This window comes from Synchiropus splendidus, chromosome 5 (genome assembly GCF_027744825.2).
Source record: "Synchiropus splendidus isolate RoL2022-P1 chromosome 5, RoL_Sspl_1.0, whole genome shotgun sequence".
In the NCBI taxonomy this organism is placed as follows: domain Eukaryota; kingdom Metazoa; phylum Chordata; class Actinopteri; order Syngnathiformes; family Callionymidae; genus Synchiropus; species Synchiropus splendidus.
Genome location: NC_071338.1, coordinates 19,553,696 through 19,575,161, shown reverse-complemented (window position 1 = coordinate 19,575,161; position 21,466 = coordinate 19,553,696). Strand labels below are relative to the sequence as shown.

Genomic DNA, 21,466 nt, shown 5'->3' with positions numbered 1-21,466 from the left:
CCTACCTGCGTGAGTCACAGGAAGCTACGTCTGACTATTCTTTCTCCTCGTTCAAGGTAAAGTTGAAATATGCCGAATTGTTTGTGATGTTATTTGACCAGTAAGTGTTTTACATTTAAGTTTTAAGTTTTGATAACTCATGAGTTACGGCAAACTTGCTGTAAAACAAGCTAAATCGCCAATGGACTTTTGCTGTTCATTAAAATAAGGTTTGTGCCAAAGAACTAGTACGGGAAGCATCGTGCGAGTTTTAACTCTCTAATAACTCTCCATTCAAGGGTCGCTACAAATGTACGATTTGCACTTGATTATTTTATTTCACCATCTAATCTAAGTTTACATAAACACCGTTTAGCCGCACCGTTGCTTATTTGACTCGGTTGTGTATTGGCTAAACAATAACCGTCTACTATGTCAGTAATTTTATTAAAACATTTGAAGGAGGACAGTTATAAACCGCATTGAAAACCGCAATGGGGCTGACGTTGTCGGGTAAGTCACGTGATAACGTTGCATTGCGTCACGGTCAGTTGCTCAGTCTAACCGGAAGTAAACATTGAACGCTGCAGGAACCGTAGCTCAGACGAAAAGGTAAAACTGTGGAGTCACTCTTGAAAAGAGCGTTTATGTTGCGTTCAAATACCGGTTTCTGCGCTCGTTTTAATGGATTTTTTCACCGTGTCCTCGGGAAGCAGCTGTCACTCAAACGCTTTTCTGTTGTGCGCTGTTACTCCGTTATAACTCGTCATAGTTCAGAATTCATATGTTCACGTACATTTATTCAGTTAGTAGCATGACTTATATCGAAAACGAGCGCACCAGAGTGAATTATTCGTCACCGTGGCCTTGTTATTATTGACTAACGTGGCCTCTCAACGGCCTACTATGCATGACACTGTAGTTTATCAAGGCCTGGGAATGATGACCTCAATCCAGCATGGAGTTATGTGTCCGTAATTTCCCTTATAGCAAACAGAGATTTATTGTTGTTAGAACCATTGTTAAATAATGTGGGACTAATATACCTCTTAATCTAATCTAAATAGTCACCTTCAAATCAAGTGTCATGAGATTTCACACTGTGTTGCCACTGATAATGTTGAAAATACTGTGTTCATTTTAACCGTGATTGTCTTGTTTGCTGGCTGCATCTTTCCAGAGCCATCCCTGCAAATGGTCTCCCTGGTGTGCACCTTGCAAGACCACCTGGACGATGTCAACTGGTGTTCCTTTTCTGCCAAACTCTTAGCCACTTGCTCGGGGGACAAAACTCTGCGGTTATACAGCTGCGCTGACTTCTCAGAGCTGCCCTTCTCGCCTCTGACCGGACACGGTTATGGCGTCCACTGCTGCTGCTTCAGCTCCTGTGGTCAGTTCCTCGCCTCCTGTTCCACCGACGCCACCGTAGTCGTCTGGTCCACAGTCTCTGGCGAGATCGAGGCCGTGCTGGAGCATCCCGGTCGCAGCCCTGTCAGGATCTGTGCACTGTCTCCTGACTGTGCCAACCTGGTGTCTGGCGCATCAGATGGCTCATTGGCTCTCTGGGATTTTCCCTCCAAAAGGCTTCAGAGGTGACATTTTAATTCCCTTTACTTGTATTCAGGATCTCAACAGTATGTGACTGACCACACAATGACAATGTATTTGTGGTGCTGCAAGGACCGGCGCGGTGGAAGACACAACGATGGTGGCCTGCTCTTTCAGCCCCTGCAGCCAAATGTTCATGACAGGCTCAACCTACGGAGACCTGCGGCTGTGGGACCTGGACATGAACCAACTCCATGCACAGAAGAATGCACATGACCTCGGCGTGACCTGCTGTGTATTTGCGCCCACAATTCTCGGTGGTGAGACATTATTGAAAAGAAAGTTGACCTTGGTATGACTTCAATATAATAGAAAGAAGTTTAATATGTTTTGTATTTGTGTTTAATTAATTTGCTTCCAAACTCACCAGTAAAACGATTGCTGCTGGATGTAGGCACTGCCATAAAAAATATTTCAAAAAATAATAAGATGAAAACATGATAAACAACACTGAATATTATACTGAAAAAATGACAAAAATACAGTATTTAATATTTTATTTAAGTTTCACTGAAGATCCACAAATATGCAATGAGAAAAATATCTGCCTGAAATTGTCTCTTTGAGAAGAAAATCACTCGTATGTGAAATAAAAATAATAATGTTTCAACAAGAACTAGAGTTTTGAGCAGACTCGTGTGGCTACATGTCCACTTGCTCTGTGTCACACTTTTCATCAATGAAATTTGTCTTCGACGGATGCTGCACATTCTCACCACCGTTAATGTCTCACACCTTTCCTGCTATGAATCTTTCAGACAGCAACATGGTGGAGTTCCATCTGGCTTCAAGTGGACAGGACAGTCATGTGAAGATCTGGACCATTTCAAAATTCATTTCTGGAGGTCAGCTCTCTCTCTCACTTTCTTTTCACTCTAGAGAGCCAAACTGTTTGTCTCATGCATTTAAACACAGATGGTCTTTTCTTGAGGTTGTTATATACCTGGAGTTTCTTTCTTTTTTTAGGTTACAAAATGCAACTGCTGCGTAAATTAACATCTCAGTCGGCTCCAGTTCTCTCCTGTGCCTACTCTTTTGATGGGCAGCTTCTTGTTTCAGGGTAAGCTTGTGAGAAACGTCCGCCTCCTCCACCCACATCACTCTTGCTCATCCTCCCGCACGTCACGCATGTCCCGTGCATCGTCTTTTCTACTGAAATAGTCCACATCTCAGTCAGTGTTTCCGCTACATTGCTGCAAATGTTTCGTGTCACACACACACCAGTGTCCATGCCACTTCAGATTTAATTTGTCATTGCAATGCTACGTGTTGTTCCTCAACGTTACCGCTAGGGGGAGACTTAACTCAATGAATCAGTTTCATGTTCTCATCCTCAGCTCCGTGGACAAAACCGTAGCTGTCTATGATGCTGTGAGTTACATCTGTTTACTATCTTATCCTGTGAAGTCTCCTTTATGTAAACATATGCATGAATCATCACTCGTTTTTTTCTTTTTTTTTTCCTTTTTTATGTGTACGTGATCGTGAATTTGAAATATGTGCTGAAACAAAAATGCTTGTACTGTGTAAAAAGCATGAATTTCCTTGTATTTTCTGTAATTTGTTGCAGAAAAATGGCATATTGCTGTACACGTTAAACCAGCATGACAGGTGAGGAGATATACAGGCTCACAGTGGCACGCACTCACACGTATATATATGAAATATTTAAGTGCACATTATTTCTGTATCAGGCATCATTTGTCATCGCTAGTTATTAACACATGCATTGGAAACACGTGTGCACATGTGAAAGCACGTGTGTGTGGTTAAGTGACTGGTTCCATCTGCTCTGTGTATATAGACTATAGACTCTGAATTTAGTAAATAAATTAGAAAATGGATTGAATCATCAGATAGCTCTGCTTCGCTACCCATAATTATTGTTTCATTTTTTTCATTTATCTAACTGAGAATCGTATTTTATCAAATGGCGACCGTCTCTTTGATTATTACAAGTTTCCTTATTTATTGTGTGTTTATTGAGCCCTGAACTAAATCACAACAGTCCTGTCTGATGCCAGTAGATCATGTATTGACGGCAGCATGTGTCACGTGGTTCAGGTACGTGACGGCCTGCGCCTTCTCACCATCGGCGCCGCTGATAGCGACTGGATCTATGGACAAGAGCGTCAACATCTGGAAGGTGGAGGACGGCTGCAGCGGCCACGGTGGGACGGCTGCAGTTCAGAGAAGATGAAAATGATGGGCCTGTGTTGACTTGTGTTCTCTCCTTTTGACTTGCAGCTGGGAAGTGCCTGCCAGGTATGTTTCCCCACAGTCTTCAAAGTCACGTTCGTGTTCTTATGTCTAGCATAGTTACACGACACAACGCCACCATAATCTCCTGTTGTTAGTGTAGTTGTACGCGGCTGCTGTTGCTATTAGGGATTACCAGAAGACCAGAAGACAGATATCACATACACAGTATTCCTACTAGTATCAATACCTCGATGCCGCTCCTATATACAGTTACAGCTGCGTTGCCATGAATAATACTAATTTTAATGTATGCTGCTTTTTCCCTCAGACACCTCTGACAACAGTTATTAATACAATTATTACTGATAAATCAAATACTTATTCGTATTAAGTACTTAGTAGTAGTGCTCTGGCATTCATCCTTCTGCTCATATTTGTGCAGTAATGTTTGTGTGTTTATTTACATTGCTCCTGCTGTGGTGTATTTCTTTGCTTCTGCCGCTGCTATTACTACTTTACTTCAATAACAGCTAATACTGCAAATACTAGTAGTTCTATTCAACCTTACATTGGGGAACATAAATGAACCACCTGTTTGTATGTGCATACATTAGCCTGTAATGAACCACTGTAAAGTACTTGTTAAGGCCTGCTAGAGTTTACTCAGAGATGGAGGCCAAAATATTGATTATTGATGATTATTGACCGTAAATAAAGTGTTGCTCCGCTCCAACCACTGGTAAAGTCACTACTATAGTAATACATCGATCATTGTTGATTTTGATGACTTTTTGTGCCAGTGGTGCTACTTCCGGGTATAGATACTTCCGCTTACTTGTACATCCGATACAGTACAGTTACTTCTTCTGCTTCTGCTCCTGCTACTACTACTCTACAAGTGTCTCTACTCTTTCTTTTTATATATAAATATGGGGACAAAACCCAAATCCACTATGTAATTGTGGCCAGGTTTCTGGACCGAATTGAAAGTCATGTGGAACATTTTTGTGCTGAACACAAGCTGAACATCTCTCTCTTTTCCAGAGGAATCCTTTGTGACGTCAGGTCAAGGTGGGAGGTTTACACTTATTATTTCAGCTCCAGGCTCCCCTTTTAACCTCATCTTGAGCGTGACTTTAAAGTGTCACTCACATTCATGTGTCACTTTGCTAGTTCTTTTGATCCATATTTATCCAGCAGGTTGAAATCCTCTGCATAGTTTCAGTTTTACTATTCCACTGTCTCACACTGAGCTACGTTGTTTGGTGGTTTCTCTCTTAAATAGTCCAAATATGGCAAAAATATATATAACAGCTCCAAAATGCAAACAGTAACAGCTTTGCCAATGCAGTCACCAATCGTCCCTAACATTATGACCGCCTTTTTACATATGTGTTTGCTTTACTTGTCCCAAAATATCTGAAGCATCTGTGTGTGCAGATGGAAGTGGTCATTTGTTATCATCAGTGGACGCTTTTCCACTAACTCAATCTTCCAACGATGAGACTTAGAAACATCTAGGACCAGTGATAATGTTGATCCCTCCTATCGCCTTCTGCTCATCAGACTCTGCATCTCCTCCAGTTTTTCCTGAGGAATACTGAAGTGGTCCTAGCTTTCACCTCTCGATATTGTAGGCCAGGTGTCTCCGCTGCTGAGCCCCTCATGAGTGGCCAAATGGCATTTTTGCTTTTGTTCATTTGAATCGACTTTGTTCTTTGTCTCACACTGAAACAACTCCAGTCCAGTCTTTCGTTCTTCCATCTATAGTCGATTCAATCGGTCGATGAACCCTCTTAAACGTGATAAATGACGTGACAGTCGACGAAGCCCCCCCTCACTCCGGGGTCGATGCTCTTGTATGAGGAGCTTTTGAAAAGTGCCTCTATAGAATTTCTTGAAAGCAGCGGTGGGTCTGACACTGACGGAGTGGCTTCCACTCTCAGGAAGCACGTCAGCCGGCCGCTCCAAGCTTCTGGTCAGCGACTGGTCGGAGGAGGACGTGTCGGTGTGGCTGCTGGACGAAGGGCTTGAAGTCCTGGTGGACAAATTTAGGAGCAACAACATCGACGGCACTGAGCTGCTCAATCTCACCAAGGAAACACTGGCGTCAGAACTGCACATCGGTGAGGACGCATGTCTCTCACACACACACACACACACACTGGTGGAGGCACAGAATCAACGATTACTGTGCATCGCAGCCAAGAAAACACTTGCAGTTTTCGCGGTTCTGACTTCAATGAGCCCCTTTCATCCACCAAATAAGGTTTCCCACAAGGATTAGCATGTCTCACAAACTCTAATCCCCACAGCTCTTGTGTTGGGCCTGCACTTGTGCCAGTGAGCTGTGTTGTCGGAGCCAGCCCCTCATCCTGTGCTCATCATGTAGACATCAGCGAATGTTCATCTTGTTGCAGCCGCCATTGCATTGAGAGAGGGGTGGTGTTGACATTACCTAAATAAATACGTCTGTGTTCTGAGGGCCCGGCTGGTCCATTCACTCCCAAGAGAGGACGTCTTGGCATGGTGGTTTTAAAAGCCGCACTGATCCTCCTGACCTCAGCTTTAGCTATACTCATCTGAGAAATATCACCAAGGCTATTTGAATTGTTTCGATAGACACAGAGATGTTTCGTGTTTTCATCCTGTAATCCATTTATGCCAGAGCTCGATGACACAGTCAGCCGATTCTTTATGAGAATGCTGGTGTCTCCCTTGGAGGTGTGGTGGAGCTGTGTCGTCTCCTTCAGCCTCAGTTGGGGGGGAGACTGAAATTGATCTTGGGAATTTAGCAAAACAAAGCTTCGCAAACAAGGCAACAAGTACCACAACATGTTATCCGAAATGATCTGCCAGGGTTTTGGACAGGAGGTTCTGAAACATGACGCGCTCCTGCCATGTCACTCCGGCCCACGCTCACCATGCCATCGTGCCAACCCGTGACTAACAACTTTTCCAGCTCACAACATTGATACTATCGTTCGATCATTCAGAACTCGAGTTCTTGCTCTCCGTGTGCACTCGCAGAGTCTGTTGGTCTGCGTGGCCGAGTGCTGAGGAAGGTGGAGGAGCTGAAGAACGAGTCATTGTGTACTGGCATCCCAGACGAGTTCCTGTGTCCCATCACCAGAGAGCTGATGAAGGAGCCCGTCATCGCTGCTGGTGAGCAAACAACACGGGGCTGCGGGTCATCGAGCCGCCTCACGTTCGCTGCAGAAACTCTCACCCTGTCGATGTGTCACTCCCGATAGATGGTTACTCGTACGAAAGAGAAGCCATCGAGAGCTGGATCAACACCAAGAACCGCTCCAGTCCCATGACCAACCTCCCACTGCTCACAACTCTGCTCACGCCGAACCACACGCTGAAGATGGCCATCGGCCGCTGGAAAACAAGCCGCTAGCGACCAAACATTATGTGTATTTCAGGTCAGTCTTAAACACTTGCTTAACATTTTGATATCATACAAGGTTTACAAACTTTTCGCGCTTGTGATCCTATTCATGCAGACGCAGCGACAAAGTTCTATGATTTTTTTTTATTAAACCACAGTAGTAATAACGTGGCAACATTCTCTAATCCATAGCTCAATTTTAAAAGATGATTGACAGCCATTGCTTGCAGCTTTCTCTTCAGGCCGTGGCCGTGTGTGCAAATGTTCTCTTGTAAACACTTCGAATGTCTCTCCTGTGCAAAAATAAACCACAAGTACTGTGACCATTAAAAGTGGATGACTCCATGGAGGTTGTGTCGATGTCATACACAGAGTTTTTATCAAATGTGCAAAGAAAAAGAATCTCAAGTACGACGAGTTATTAATTCTGAAGCCTGAAATGCATAACCACTGAAGGAGTTATATCATCTGCAAATGTAATCTACACCGTACAAATATAAATGTTCTTAAGACACTTGACAATAGAAACGATCAGATCCTGCGACTAAGAGCGTGAGGTTTCATATATTCGTGCACAAAGCTTCTGGTTCTCTATTCCATAGAATAAATATATTTTTTATGATAACGCTTATTTGAAATCTCTATTTAAGGTTAGTCTGGTTTTCTCAGAGACAGGCGTGTGTGAAGACTTAAAAGCCAAAGCCTGAGAAGAAAAGGTTCTGTGGGTGGTACTGGTTCTAGCCTGAAACCCAAGCTTGAGAAACGGGCTCCAGGCAAGGGTCTTCAGTTTCGTCTCTTGCTGTGGGTGTAAAAACCGATGTGCTGTCAGACGTTGGACTCTATGAAGGACCGCTTAGGTTTGATCGGGGTCATGTGCAGAGCTGGGTTGTCCCGGGTCAGGCTTGCCTGTCGGTGCCGCCCCTCGGGAAAGTGTAGCTGCACCGGGACCCGAGCGTCACGCTGGTGTAGACGATCCCCGAACTCTCGGCTCTGCTGCTGGCTGTTTGCCTCCAGAAACGAGGCACGCTTGTAGTCGTTCATTCCTGGAATGTCCATGTTAAAACTCTCCCCTCCGCGGCCCAGTCCAGAGGTCTGCTGGACCCTCACCGCCTTGTCCATCACGCCCATGAATGGCCGCGGCTTCAGCTCGGGTTTGCTCTTGAAACTTCCGCTGCTCTTGATGAGACACGTAGTGTCCGACAGAGATTGTCTGCCGCCGTCTGACAGATTCCCGCTTGAGGCCTGACTGGAGCTGGAACCCCGTGATCCGGCTGTTCCAACGCCATCTTTTCGGTGCTCCATGACAGAACCCAGAGCGAGTGCCAGACTGTCCAGTCCTCCCGAGTGAGCCGCCAGCCTGTCAGAGCCTCTGGAGAAGCTGGAAGAGCGGGGCTGGAACATCTGAGTGGGACCCGGCGGAGAGCAGCTCTTGGGGGACAGTGGGTGGTAAAGCTCCGTGGGGCTGAAGCCAGGGTGTTCACTGATTGAACCGGGTCTGATGTTGATCCCCAGAACCGGTACAGGCCTCAGGGAAGTGGAGATGTGTCTGCCAGGTAGTGGGCTGGAGGGGCCACATAGTGAAAGGGGTCGTCCTCCGACTCTGCCCCCAGATTGGAGGGAGTGGCTGAGGTGTTGAGTCCTGGTCGCTTGGTTCAGTCGGTTGAGAGCAGGGACTGGTTCTGGCAGGTCCATGAACACCTGGTTCTGACCAAACTCTCCTTGTGAATAACACGCCGCCTGATCTCCCAAGCCAAAGGCCACACCTCCAGGCAGAGTCCTGTTTGAGCCGTAAGGATTCACGGGCCAGAAGTCCAGGCTCTTCTCACAGATCAGACTAGCGTCTTCCTCCTCCTCTTCCTCTTTCTCAGTGTCGGTGTGCTCTTCCGGGTTCTGTCTCTCTAGACTTCCCTGAGGGAACATGTCCGCCTCCTCCTCTGCGTAATGAAAGTGACCGTGAGAATCCCTGTTGTTGCTCTGCGCCACATTAGAGCTGGACGTCCTCTGATGATGTTTACATTCCTCCTCCACTCTGACCAGCAGGCGTCGGATCTCCCGGTTCGACGGGCAGAGTCGTGCTGCTTCGTGGAGGTCTGCCAACGCTGCGGCAAACTTCCTGGAGAGGACACAAGCGGAGCAAAAGGGAAGGGCTGTCAACAAAACACAACCTCGGAATGGTAACTGATTTAGAAACTGCGGCTCGGCTGGAGTTGCACCTGCTGCTCCTCTTGGCGCGCGCTCTGGCGTAGAACGCCTCGTAACATCGGGGCTTGATCTCCAGAGCTTTGCTGGCAAACTCTTCCGCTATGCCGAAGTCCTGTAGACCCACACAGAGACGATGAATCAGTCTTTAAATCATGACTTAATATCTGGGTTTTTTTACTGAATGCTGCCTGTGTAGATCCGTATCTGGCACACGGTAACATAAACATTCACCTCAGCGAGGGTTAAAGAATCTGGGAATAGCTGTGGCTAAACAAATCATTATGTGATCAAACTGATGTCTATGACAAACCTTGGTGGTGCAATGTGGCTTCGCCTCCTTTAATGACATTAATGGAATGACCGTATCATCAATGCTGTTGCTAAAATCCTCTACTAGCAGCAAAATACTGGACCCCATGTGTGACTGTGTGAGATGGACACTCTTTTCTCATCAAAATGGTCGACATACAGAGTGGATTCAGTGGTCTGGAAGCCCTCACTGTGGCGGTGAACTGGAGATTTCTGCATTTAAATGATGACAGAAAAGTCGTATGTTTGTTCACGAGCAGCACGAGAGCGGCGTGTGAAGGTCGACACATGACTGGATGTCAGTGATAGTGTAGCACCAAATTGAACAAACCCTGAAACAGATCGTGAGTGCTGGATGAGACATCGGCTGCACCTTCCTGACAGAAGCACCTGTCTTCCTCCCGCGCTCATCACCGCTCTTCGAGCTGAATGTTTAACCAACGCATTGTCATTCCGTCCTTGGGAGCGAGGTCAGGCTCGCGGCCGTGACGGCGAGCTGCTGAATGCTGCTCTTGCATTTTTAATGACGCTATGACAGAGACTCGCGGTCTGAATCCTGATTTTGTTGATGTAATTGGCCCACTTTCACGTCCACTGTAAAGAAGCGGAGAGTGGAAGAGGGAGCGTCTTGGCCTGTCACGAGTCTGACCTTTATCATATCAGGTTATCTGCTCCATTATTCACGGCACACGTCGACCCTGAGGGGGGATCCGGCCGCGGCTGCCGGCCACACATCCATCGCGCCATGATGAGATCTTAGCAGTTCCTTATGTCGCCACCTGCTCCCTGTCTTGGTGAACATCGTGTTTCCCACCGCAGAGGAGCGGAGACGTTTTCACACCGCTACATCGGGGGTGCTATTATCTTTTCATGTCGACGCAGATGAATTATAAATACGTGGTGAGGTTTCATCCATCTCCTCAGCATCCAATAAGCCTGGCGGCCTTTAAAACTGCAGGGGTTTGACAGAGCGCCGTCACTTACATTGGTTTTCCGCCGGCAGCGGGAAAGGTTCAGATAGAGCGAGACCCTCAGGTCTTTCAGCCCCTTCAGCTCCTCTGCCTGGCCCTCGCGAGGGAACTTCCTCAGGGCGTACTGGTACCGCTGGCCCGCCTCTTTCATGCGTCCTTTCTGGGTGGAAGACAGAAACGTAAGAACATCATGTGAAGCAGTGCAGCAGGACTGACTCCCCATGTGAGAGTTTGTTTCACTGGCACGACAGTTGAAAAGATAAAATTGTTTGTTTGATGTTGCGACGACTGCTTATAGGACTATTAAGGCAACACAACCGTATGAAGCTGTGGGAGGCGACAGGAGTTCCAAAGGTCTTCCATTGTAGCAATAAATAGCAAGACATTTCCCTGCCTTGTAGAGCATGTTTCCCTCCTCCATGAGCTTCTGCAGCAGGATGAGAAGAATGTCTGGCTTGGATGAAGCCATCGCCCAGGTGGCGTGACCTGAAAAGGATGTGCAAAGATGAATCAATAACAGGGTGGCGCCATTCGCTGGCCATTTTTAATCCTCACCTGATCGATCATGTGGACCTGTCCTGGATCCTGTAGAGTGCAACAAACAGCAGTTACAAAAGCAGGACAAAAAAGTCCCAGCAGAGAGGAGTGTTGTGTCGGTGACAGTGACTTCAGTCTTTTCTCTCTTCAAGCCTGTTCTGACAGTCAAGACCGAATCCTGGCATGAACTATGTTTACACCTCTAAAGACAGAGTCAGCCTCTGTGCTCCACGTCTCTCACGGATGACAGACCTGACAGACCCAGACATGAAGTCATTACCCGTCTTGGCTCCTTTCTTGACCAGGGAGGCCACCAGGGCTGGGTTCTGGCAGCCCTCTGAAGCCCGGGCACCGTTGTTGTCCACCCTGTCCAGAACCGCGCCGTGCTCCAGCAGGAAGTGAACCTGAGGTCGGAGGGATCAATCATTGCTCTGATGAGAAACCCACCCTGACGCTCCTCTTCTGGGAAATGGTTTGCTGCGTGACACCCACCATTTCTGAATCCCCGTTGAGGGCAGCAAGGTCCAGAGGGGTTCTGCCCTGGCGGTCTGGGATGTTGAAGTCAGCATCGGCCTCCACCAACACCTGCACAACGCCTTTGTGGCCCCTCAGACAGGACCACCCGAGGGCGCTCAAACCCTCCTGGTCCACATTGGAAAGAGACGCCCCTGTGACCCCAGATTAGACAACAGGTTTACATGCGGCAGATATTTTGTAGCGACTTTGGCGTCTCACTCTTTGACAGCAGCAACTGCACGCTGCTCACGTGACCCTCGGCTGCGGCCAGCATCAGCGCGGTGCGGCCCTGTTTGTCGCAGACAGCGATGTCGGCGTCTTGCTTCAGCAGCAGCTCCAAAACCTGGCAGAGCAACGAAAGTCAGGTTAACACTGTAACAAGGGGCCATTGTCGTCACGCTCCTCACTTGTGTGTGTCCGTGCTTGGCGGCGCTCAGGAGCGGCAGCATCCCTCTGCGATTTGGTACCTCTAGCCCCGCCCCTCGGTCAAGGAGGAGCGCACACACCTCGGTCCTCCCTCTGCCTGCCGCTGCGCTCAGCACTGGCGGAGGGTCGGCGAGGCGGAGAGAGAGGGAGAAGAATATGTCACTGAGGCGTTGGTGAAGGAAGGAGAGGCTGCACGGCTGCTGGTGTTTTTCCACTGACTCAAATGATTTTTCAGACTCTTTCTTACAACATCAACTGTATTTGTAAGAGCAGATGCCAGTGAGTCAGCTCTTATTCAAGTGACATTTCTCTGTCATCGTGTTTGAGAAACACTTGAAACTCAGATGAACGCAGAAGCCTGGGGTGACTTTGAGAGGCGGCGCAAATGGGAACAAGGTCAAAGGGTCAAACCAAGCCGCTAAATACCCAAACACAAAAGATTGATGCAAAGGTCAGTGGAACTCTCATCCAATCAGAAGCTCTGTGTGGTGTAATCTTTCGTGTCTTCGCAACACTGACATTGAAGACTTTTACACCACCTGCATACTGAAAACAGCAGGCGTGGTCTTAAACCTGCTCCTCTGTCTCATCACTGGAGGGAACTGTGCACTTTAATTCAGCTTTTATTGGCTCTGGAGGCAGCACTGAGTTTTTATCTGAAGAAGTAAGAGGCGGACGCGTCGAGACATCATGTCAATTGTAGTCGGAAGTGTGAGAGGAGGTCTGTCCTTTCAGGTTTAGTGAGGGAATGAGGATCGTCTGCAGATCCAGAGCTTTATGGCCTGGACTCAAATGAAACTGAAAGACCAAAAAAGGGGATGGGATCGCTAAATTTGGCTGAGTGAAACGCACCGGTTTCTCCCCAGAGAGAGTCGTGAGCGTCCATCTGCACAGCCAGATGTTCATCTTTCAAGTCCAGTAGGCTCCTCACCACCTGCAGGAAAACACACTCTAATAGTTCTGAGCGTGACTGGGCAGAAACACGACGCAGTAGCAGAAACTGTGTGGCACATGACAATGGCTGGACTGCTGGTACCTGTGAGTGTCCCACACTCGCCGCAGCCGTGACCGCCTGCTGCACCGCCTGTGTCTTCACAGTCACGGCTTCACTCATGCTCGGCTGCTGCGGGTCACCTGGGTTCTCCACTGTCCAATCCTGGCCCAGCAGGACGGTGATGATGTCGGCACTGCCCTTCAGCGCCGCGTGGACTAACGCACACTGGCCGTTCTTATCAGCGTGGCCCACCTGGCAGAGAGGAGGCGCTCATGACAGTGAGTCGGCCACTAATGCGCTGGCCTAGATCAGGAGGGTTTGTCACACAGTCCCCAGAATAGATCTTGAAATCAGGGCTGCTAGGAGGAATACGAATTTTCAAATTCCTGTCTGGCGAACAAGAGCACGACGCTCACCTTGGCCCCCTTCTTGCAGAGCAGAGCGATGATGTCAGTGTGTCCTGCTGCAGCAGCCAGACACAGCGGCGTCAGTCCGGCGTCGTTGGTCACATCGACGGAAGCTCCCATCTCCAGGAGCAGAGTCACCATCTCCAGATGCCCCAGGTGGGCGTGGACCCCCAGGATGGGGGCGTGACCCACGACCTCCGTGCACCAGGACACATTAGCCCCGCCCATCATTAACAGACGACTAACCTGCAGTGCAAGAAAAATATCCAGTCATCTAACCAGTTTGGAGGTCAGGTCGCGGGGGCAGCGCTCAGAGCAAAGAAAAGGGTCGAAAGGCTTTCACATGAAGAGTGTTTTTTTTTTGCAGTCAAAATATTAATAAAGCACATTATTGAGGTAGAAACCATCCTGCTTCTGGCAAATGGGGGTCGCCACAGCACCTCCACTGATCTTGGTCATTCTCCCTTGTCACACCTATTTTCATCTGAACCTCATCTATTCCATGTGTAGGACACACTGCAGTCTCCCTTGAAACTCTTTTGTGATGAAACTTATGACTGGAGATCATATTTCCTCATGTTGAAATATTATAGTTATCAACTGTAGCTATGAGGAATTCAGTACTTCACATCTCTGATAGAGCCCAATAATGTCTTACAGACCACTGCCAGTTTTTTTATCTGTCTGCTGTCCCCAATGTAGCTTATGTCTCTTAGCAGTTACTAACTCGATAAGCGTAGCGTGTGTTAATCGAATTCATTGTGAGATGCAAAATGCTCATCGCAGGGATCGTTTTTGGCGGTGTATTGTGTACGATAAGTTATCGCCCACCCCTAGTTTACATACTTTTTCAAACTGAGTACATGGTATTTGTTGCAGTCATCATTGAGGCTACTCGATCCTCTGTCAGAAAGCATTGTCTATTTGGGTGTGTCACTGAAATAAGTGCCACCTTGATGTTTGGTGTGTAAAGGTTCCTGAGGGATGCTAGTGCCGCCGACAGACCGTCTGTGCTACAGTTCACCCACATGGCCTGCAGGACGCTGGAGGACACCCCTGTTTTCTTGCTCAGGCCCTGCAAGTCAAGAGTGAAGCAGATCGATGAGACTGAGGAGAAACAGAAGTTGATTTATGTGTCAGAAGTAAAATCCAATTCGGACAAATAGAGCTGTTTCTCCTGCGCTGCGGTGCATGTGTGTATATGGAGAGAGCTAATGTGTGTTGGTGGAGGGCAGGCATTTATGTCGGTGGATCTGTGTGTGTGTGTGTGTGTGGTGTAGGAGGCTCCTCATGTGGCGCCCTTGGGAGCTGACAAAGGCTCCAGGGCCAATCATCTTATTGTTATTGAATAATGAATTCCATCTCCCTCACCTTGAAGATGTGAGCCTTGAGGATGTGGTGTCCCAGTTCCATGGTCTGCTGACGGTTGAGCTTCCCCTGCTGCCGGGAGAACATGAAGGCCAGGAGAGCATGGCCACTTCTGCAAACACGAGATGTCACACCATCTCATCCGTCCTTCCACGACTGTTCTCACAACCCATGCCCTGTGTCTGGATGTGAACTAAGACTGTGAGGGATTCTAACTGAAGAAAATAATCTTCTCTTGTAACACGTGAACATCTAACCCAGGGGTCACCAACCTTTTAGCAACCGCAAGCTACTCCAAGGAGCTACCATCGGTTCAGTACACACTTCTGAAATCACGATAAACAATGGATGACAAATATATTCCTCTCAAATATTTGTCTCATTGCTGAGATTTCACAATATATATATTTTTTTTAATGTCTCATGGGATACTCCCTTGGTCTCTGTGGTTCTACCTGGTGTCTGTGGACACCATCTTGGTGGCCCCGGGTCTATAGAGACACAAATCTGCGCCCACAGTCTTGAGCAGTGCATCACCAAGCCCAGCTGTGGCGAGTGGGTTCTCTTGAGATCCGCATGCAGTCCAGAATCAGACCCACCGCCCTCAGGTCCCTTACATCATCAAATCTTACCGAGGGTCACAGAGGAAGTCGCTGCTTTCTCCGTCGGCTCTCCACACCAGCCACTCTCGGAAAGACGGATGACACAGCATCCGTGTTCCGTCCCTGCGCTTCACCTAAAGATGAAATTTGGGTTTACTCAGCCATTTTCCACTAACAAGAAAGAGCTGAAAGTCGAACTCATCCCACTCCCATCCGTGCATAAAGAGCCTCACCATGAATCCAGTCAGACTGTCTAATCTCAGCTGGAAGTCTTTCCACTCCAGCTCCCCGCTCACACTGCCTGCATTCAGAGCCCGGAACATTTGCTCATCAGTCAGCGGGTGCAGGGAAGCCAGCGCCACATTCAGCACTGGAAGTACGCGCTCAAAAGTCTCTTTATCAGGGAAGTTGACTTGACACATCAGCAGGTAGACCTGAGGAAGTGAGTTCACTCGAGTCAAAACCTGAATTAAGAATCGCGATACATCATGACAAGACAGGAGCGGACGTCACCACAGCGAAACCTTTAAATGACTAATGTTAGTAGACAGTAAAGAGGTTGGCTTCTCTATCGCTTTTCAAAAGATTTATTCTGAAGATTGTATCCTGTCATTTATTCCCATTATCCTGAAAGAGCAGGATGTAGTTTGTTCATGTAAGACCTTAGATTTTGTGGGCACATAATTGGTACTTTGAAAATGTATTATACTCCTGCAAACAAATATCTATTTTATGCCCAACAAATGGCACTTCAGTGTGGATGCTGCCTTGTTGTTAAGCTTGGGTTTTCTTTTTACACTCGCTCAACGTCCGCACAGCGTTACATTCACGCCAAAAAGGCAACCTCTCACATAGGCCAGCTAAGGCTTGTTCCGTGTCGGTTGTTCGGTCTGCAATGGCAACACTCAGTTGGCAGTCGATAGTAAAGTGAGCAGCAATAGGAAAAACAAAAAAGTTGTTCAAAAGAATAATAAGAATCATAAGAGACTTCATTTCCTATTTTCCACAATCTTTAAATACTTTTACATTTGCCACGTATGGTGGCTGTAGTGTGTCATTGACTTGACAGCTGCTAATTTGTGATAGTTGCCAACTATGAAGAAGTTCTTGAAAATAATAAAGAAAGTGATGGCGTCCCCAACAGTAAAAACTCTTCCCCTGTTGGAGAAGTTTTTTAAATTAATTAGAACAGCTTATGGCGATACCTTCATTAACACTTTAGTTTATTTATGGGAAAGAAAATATTTGGTGATATTTAGACATTGTTTTATTATATTTATTTGATTCAGAATTTTATTCATGACGTACAGTTTTTCCAATTTTCTCAACAGAACATGACTTGCATCTGGTTCTGCTGCTGTATGGACTTTTTGATGACATCTTTGCGCTGATCACATGTTTCACGTCATTTGACAAGGTTTGTTTACATGTATGGTTACTGAACAGAAACAAAATCAGTCATTCTGAGATCAGAAATCAGAACTCACAGTAATGAATCAGTTCTATTCCTTGAATGGGCCCCGGACCCATTTGCTCTGGAAAAGGTGGGCCCCGAGATCAAAAAGGTTAAGAACCCCTCGTCTAGTTGGCACAAATGTAACGCTGAAGAAAACCCAAGCACAAATACAGAGTTAAGGCTGACTGTTCGCACAGCAGATCACACTTATTATTATTATTTTATTATTGTTATTATTTTTTGTTTTTGCTCAATGACTTTTCTGGAGTAAAAGTGTGGAAACACTACTTAAGAGCAGGCAATGAGGTCGCTCAAAATCTCTATATGAAACCACTAAAGAATTGCTGCGACTTCGATCAATTCTGCTTCTTCCTCACTGACAGAATAGGACGAGTGCATTATCTTGAGACCATCCACCTCACCATCGCTCCCAGCTTCAGCGGCGCTTGTAAGCAATCGTGGAATAATGAAGTCATTATACCGCTGTCACAACACCTCCTCGTCATTATCCTATTTATACAGCTGATTACGCAACATTAAAATGCCACTGTCACTCAGTTTCAACTATTTTGGTATTCTGACAAAAAAGTCTTCTCATCTCCTGACTGCTCCCGCGTGTGTGAGCCGAGCTTCACAGAACCCTCATGATGGCTGACCTCTGATAAGGAGACGGGCACCACGAGGTAGTTTCCTCCTTTTAGGACAAGATGGCTCTTGTGGAACAGATCCAGGGTCAGCTGGAGGTAAAGCAGGGAGCCGTGGCTGCGTGTTGAAAGGTGGCTGCTGAACTTGCTGAGGAGCAGAGGGTCGGGGGCGGAGCCTGTGGGCGTGGTGACGTTAGCAGCAACCTGGGAGCTGCTGCTGACCCGGTGATGGATGTAGTCGCTAAGGTCAGCTCCCAGATCGCTGCTGTCAGGCAGGATGTCCAGAGATATTCCAGAGAATGGAAGCAGAGTGGTGATTTCCTGCGGGACAGATGCGGCACAAACACCTGACTTAATATTTAATCCAGCGCTCAGCTGCGTGATTTAACTAAGACCAAGCGAAATGCATCAGAGCCGCTTCTGTGGATGTTCTGACTCACGCACAGCCATGGGACAGAACAGTAAATAGTGTGACAATGACTCAAGCTCCCACACTGCTCACAGGCCTCTCTCAAGATTTCCTGACTGCCTTCATCTGCTCAGCACCGGCCCAAATCCGCTCTGAATGATGGAAACACCAGTACAGACAACAACTTCACCATTAAAGGATTGAATGGCCAGTGCATTCTAAACTGCCACAAGGAAAAGTATAATGTAGTTGAATGTTGAATTAATAAAAAGGCTCCCAGCCTCCAAGGGATGACTTCAGCCTGACATCAGGGAGTCAGGAGGTGGGTTAGAAACCCGAATGAATGATGAATGAAAAACGTGCTGCCGTGGTAGCAGCATGCATTATCAGAAGCTACACCTCCGGGCTTGTTTTGCTCACGATTTCCTATTTCAATTTCAACTTCTTCAGCAAAACCTTTAAGTGTGGAGTTCCTCAGGGTGCAGTTTAAGGTCTATTCACTTTGCTATTTTGACAACCACAGAACTACTTCTGACCAAGCATTTTTGCGTGTCAGCCTTCTTCATTTTAACAACAGCTCTCTGAGCTTCCTGTTGCCGTGTGTGGCGAAAAACATGACTGGAAATAAATACTTGATTTAACTCTTCACTCCTTTGGCACATGGTGACAGAGTGACTGAATAAGCTCTCCAATCCTGAAGTGTTGAAATCTCATGATAATTACATTTTTAACTTGCCACAAAAGTCTTAAATGATGAAAAGTAATCCCATCTCATTCTCATTGGCTCACTCCCGACTAGGTAGTTGTTGGGGGGCTGAAGTGGGTGGGGGACACCCAGAACCGGTCTCCAGTAAGGACCATTTAGAGCAGAGGTGGGCAATTACATTTCCTGAAGGGCCACATTAGAAACAGTAACTGTTGCGAGGGGCCATCATCAAAAGGAAGACAGCGATAGTACAAAACATGACGGAAAAATATCCCAAATATATACTTAAGTAACAAGGACCAGTCGACCTAAAAAGATTAAATGTATGTAAGGATAGTAAGAAGTGTAAATATGCTATGAAAAGTATTGAAATATTTCATTTCATACGCACTTAATTTGAATATAAAATAAACATAACTATGAACCAGATGTTCAAGATAAAATGGCAATTTATTTCAAAATATATTTTCAGTATTCCATCAATGTATTCTGAGTAACAAGAAAAAAAACACAAAAATGGCCAATGAAAAGAAGAAAATTTTAGTCCTGAAACAAGAACATGCTATATTTAACGCTGAAGTGGACAAAAAGAGAACAAAAAAGGCAGAAAAATTACAATGTATCAGTTATAGTTTGGTCTGACGTTAAAAGGGCCACAAAAATATAGGCATCGGGCCACATGGTCTGATTTAGAGTCACAAATTCACCTCTGTAATGGTTTTGGAGTGGGAGGAAACCATAGTGCACGGTGGAAACCAACGCAAGCATGGGGACAAACTGCTACACGCTTTATTATTGTTGTTATTATTAACTTATTGTTAATATTAAGAATATTTTTAACTTATTGTTAATAATAACAGTAAGAATAAGAAGGAAGAGGAGTAGAAGAAGAAGAATGGTACGTAATAATAATTTCACTTATGTGAAGGTCTCATCTATGATGCATTATTAGTACATTCCGCATAATAAGACTTAGAGATAATGTTCAATGCTGTGTTGTTCATTTCGTGGTCTGGGTTCTTATTTATTAGGACTTGAGCAGCAGCAGTAATAAAACCATTAAACTCACACCCACTGTGCATTACTCCAACACTAATCTAATTATAAATCCGATTGTCAAACGACAGACACGTCACGTCCAGCCGACTCCCAGCAGCACTTCTGGTCCTAATCTATCCAGACTTTGAAGACTTGGCTCTGGCGTCTGGCAGATGTGCCCTCTATTTGGTGGGATTATCAACTGGATTGAGACAAGACATCAGAGTGGAGCGCCACCATTCCAAAAGCCACAGATCAGGGAGTGGAAATGAACAATGCGTGTAGACCAAAATCAATATGTGCGCGGATGTGAAGCTTCACGCCGCTGGATATCAGAGCAGTTTGGAGAAGGAAAACACTATAGAATGGGTGTATGGTTCTAAAAAGCATCTTGGAGCGTGTAAAACCTTGTCAGGTGTCGTGGACAATACACAACATTTCCTTCATCCCAACGTCAATACCATATGGCTGATATCAGGGGATTACGTGATGGACACCAGTGTGACCAGCATCCTCAGATTATTCTTGCTCTTCACTCTGTTATGATTAGTACATCTCTGACAATGAGATATACTGACTCCATATAAATGAAGTCAGTAGGAGACAGTGTCGTTCATCACTCATGTTTTTAGCCGCAGCATTGTGCCGCATTTGTGATGTATTTCATCATTTTCTAATGCGACACAAACATGCACGTGATAAAGTAGGCAGTCATGGCTTGGCAAGATACCGAATCGAAGATGACACTGCACAAGAGGAGGGAATGAAGACAAACATCTGCCCTTGAATGAGATTTAATTGAACCAAGGAGTGAATGAAAAAATCCCATGAATCCAGCTCAAATATTCGTCTTTCAGAAGGCATTTTTCTCAGTGTTCAGCAGATGCTGCTTCAAGAGTTCATCACAGGTGGATACAATCTTCGGTTTCACAGTTTGTTTCCATGGTAACGTGGCTGACAACAAGGACACGCTATTGATGCATATATGACTCTGCCCTCAGCACTTATCTGATGTCAAACTTTAAGCTATTTCAAATGTTCCATCCACCTCAACAGAGAAAATTCTAAATGTTTTAATTATGCAAATATATTTGCAGCAAAACATCCTCTTATTATTTCCACCTCATTTTTAAGCTTCAATTAAGATTCAACTGAGATATTAAATGAATATTAATATGAAATATTTAATCAAATTTGTTCTGTTCTGCCAATATTTTGGGATTTCATGTTCATGTAGGCAAATATCATTTCACAAATTCTTGTTCAAAAATATGACAATATTAGTCTGGTCAGCATTTGTAAAAAATTCAAGATTCTGAATAGTATTTGTCCATAAGCACTAGCTTTGGTCTTACTGCAACTCCGTTTGTCATCTAGAAAAAGCAAGGAATTTGATTTGACTGGAGGCGACGGAGACGTAGGCTCCCAGTGAGAAACCTTCAAAACAGTGGTGAATCCACATGAAAACCCACAGATCAGCCCCAAAATCTAACCACTTGATCTTTGTCCAATTTCATCAAATCTGTCCAAAACTTTCCAAACCCTGTCCATAGGTTCTATAGCACACAAAAGAACAATACTGTCAAAATATAACTCAGAAGTTAATAAGAGGTCAAAATTGCTCATTTCATTTTAGCAGTGTTTGCTATTTTGTGTTCCGTGGAAACGAAACCTTTCACTAAAGGGCAACTCCAA

The 21,466-nt window shown here is 45.9% G+C and overlaps 2 protein-coding genes across 7 annotated transcripts in view; one reads left to right on the top strand and one right to left on the bottom strand.

Moving 5' to 3' along the window:
* Positions 1-529: 529 nt before the first annotated feature.
* Positions 530-20,856, top strand: wdsub1 (WD repeat, sterile alpha motif and U-box domain containing 1). 5 transcript variants are annotated; one of them, XM_053866411.1, is made up of 14 exons: positions 530-591; positions 1,160-1,571; positions 1,660-1,847; positions 2,346-2,432; positions 2,554-2,647; positions 2,925-2,958; positions 3,158-3,198; positions 3,652-3,758; positions 3,835-3,852; positions 4,834-4,860; positions 5,736-5,915; positions 6,820-6,954; positions 7,044-7,220; positions 16,850-20,856. In XM_053866411.1, the coding sequence occupies exons 2-13, from the start codon at positions 1,174-1,176 to the stop codon at positions 7,193-7,195; spliced, it is 1,461 nt and encodes a 486-aa protein (XP_053722386.1). In that variant the 5' UTR covers positions 530-591; positions 1,160-1,173; the 3' UTR covers positions 7,196-7,220; positions 16,850-20,856. The 5 variants fall into 5 exon arrangements, with proteins under 5 accessions (XP_053722386.1, XP_053722384.1, XP_053722385.1 ...); XM_053866409.1 differs by lacking the exon at positions 16,850-20,856 and adding an exon at positions 9,227-15,203; XM_053866410.1 differs by lacking the exon at positions 16,850-20,856 and adding an exon at positions 7,302-7,531.
* Positions 7,313-21,466, bottom strand: part of LOC128759453 (protein TANC1-like) — a 34,276-nt gene continuing 20,122 nt past the window's right edge. The window contains exons 14-30 of one of the 2 annotated variants that reach the window (XM_053866406.1): positions 17,631-17,939; positions 15,752-15,952; positions 15,549-15,652; positions 14,920-15,028; positions 14,501-14,623; positions 13,558-13,794; positions 13,184-13,393; positions 13,000-13,081; positions 12,129-12,262; positions 11,941-12,064; positions 11,698-11,873; positions 11,486-11,609; positions 11,224-11,253; positions 11,063-11,154; positions 10,682-10,828; positions 9,400-9,500; positions 7,313-9,299 (exon numbers count right to left, since the gene is read on the bottom strand). In XM_053866406.1, the coding sequence (XP_053722381.1) occupies positions 8,012-9,299; positions 9,400-9,500; positions 10,682-10,828; positions 11,063-11,154; positions 11,224-11,253; positions 11,486-11,609; positions 11,698-11,873; positions 11,941-12,064; positions 12,129-12,262; positions 13,000-13,081; positions 13,184-13,393; positions 13,558-13,794; positions 14,501-14,623; positions 14,920-15,028; positions 15,549-15,652; positions 15,752-15,952; positions 17,631-17,939 (3,591 nt within the window). In that variant the 3' untranslated portion in view covers positions 7,313-8,011. Of the gene's footprint in view, positions 9,300-9,399; positions 9,501-10,681; positions 10,829-11,062; positions 11,155-11,223; positions 11,254-11,485; positions 11,610-11,697; positions 11,874-11,940; positions 12,065-12,128; positions 12,263-12,999; positions 13,394-13,557; positions 13,795-14,500; positions 14,624-14,919; positions 15,029-15,548; positions 15,653-15,751; positions 15,953-17,630; positions 17,940-21,466 lie in introns of both variants that reach the window. The other variant, XM_053866405.1, reaches the window with a different exon arrangement.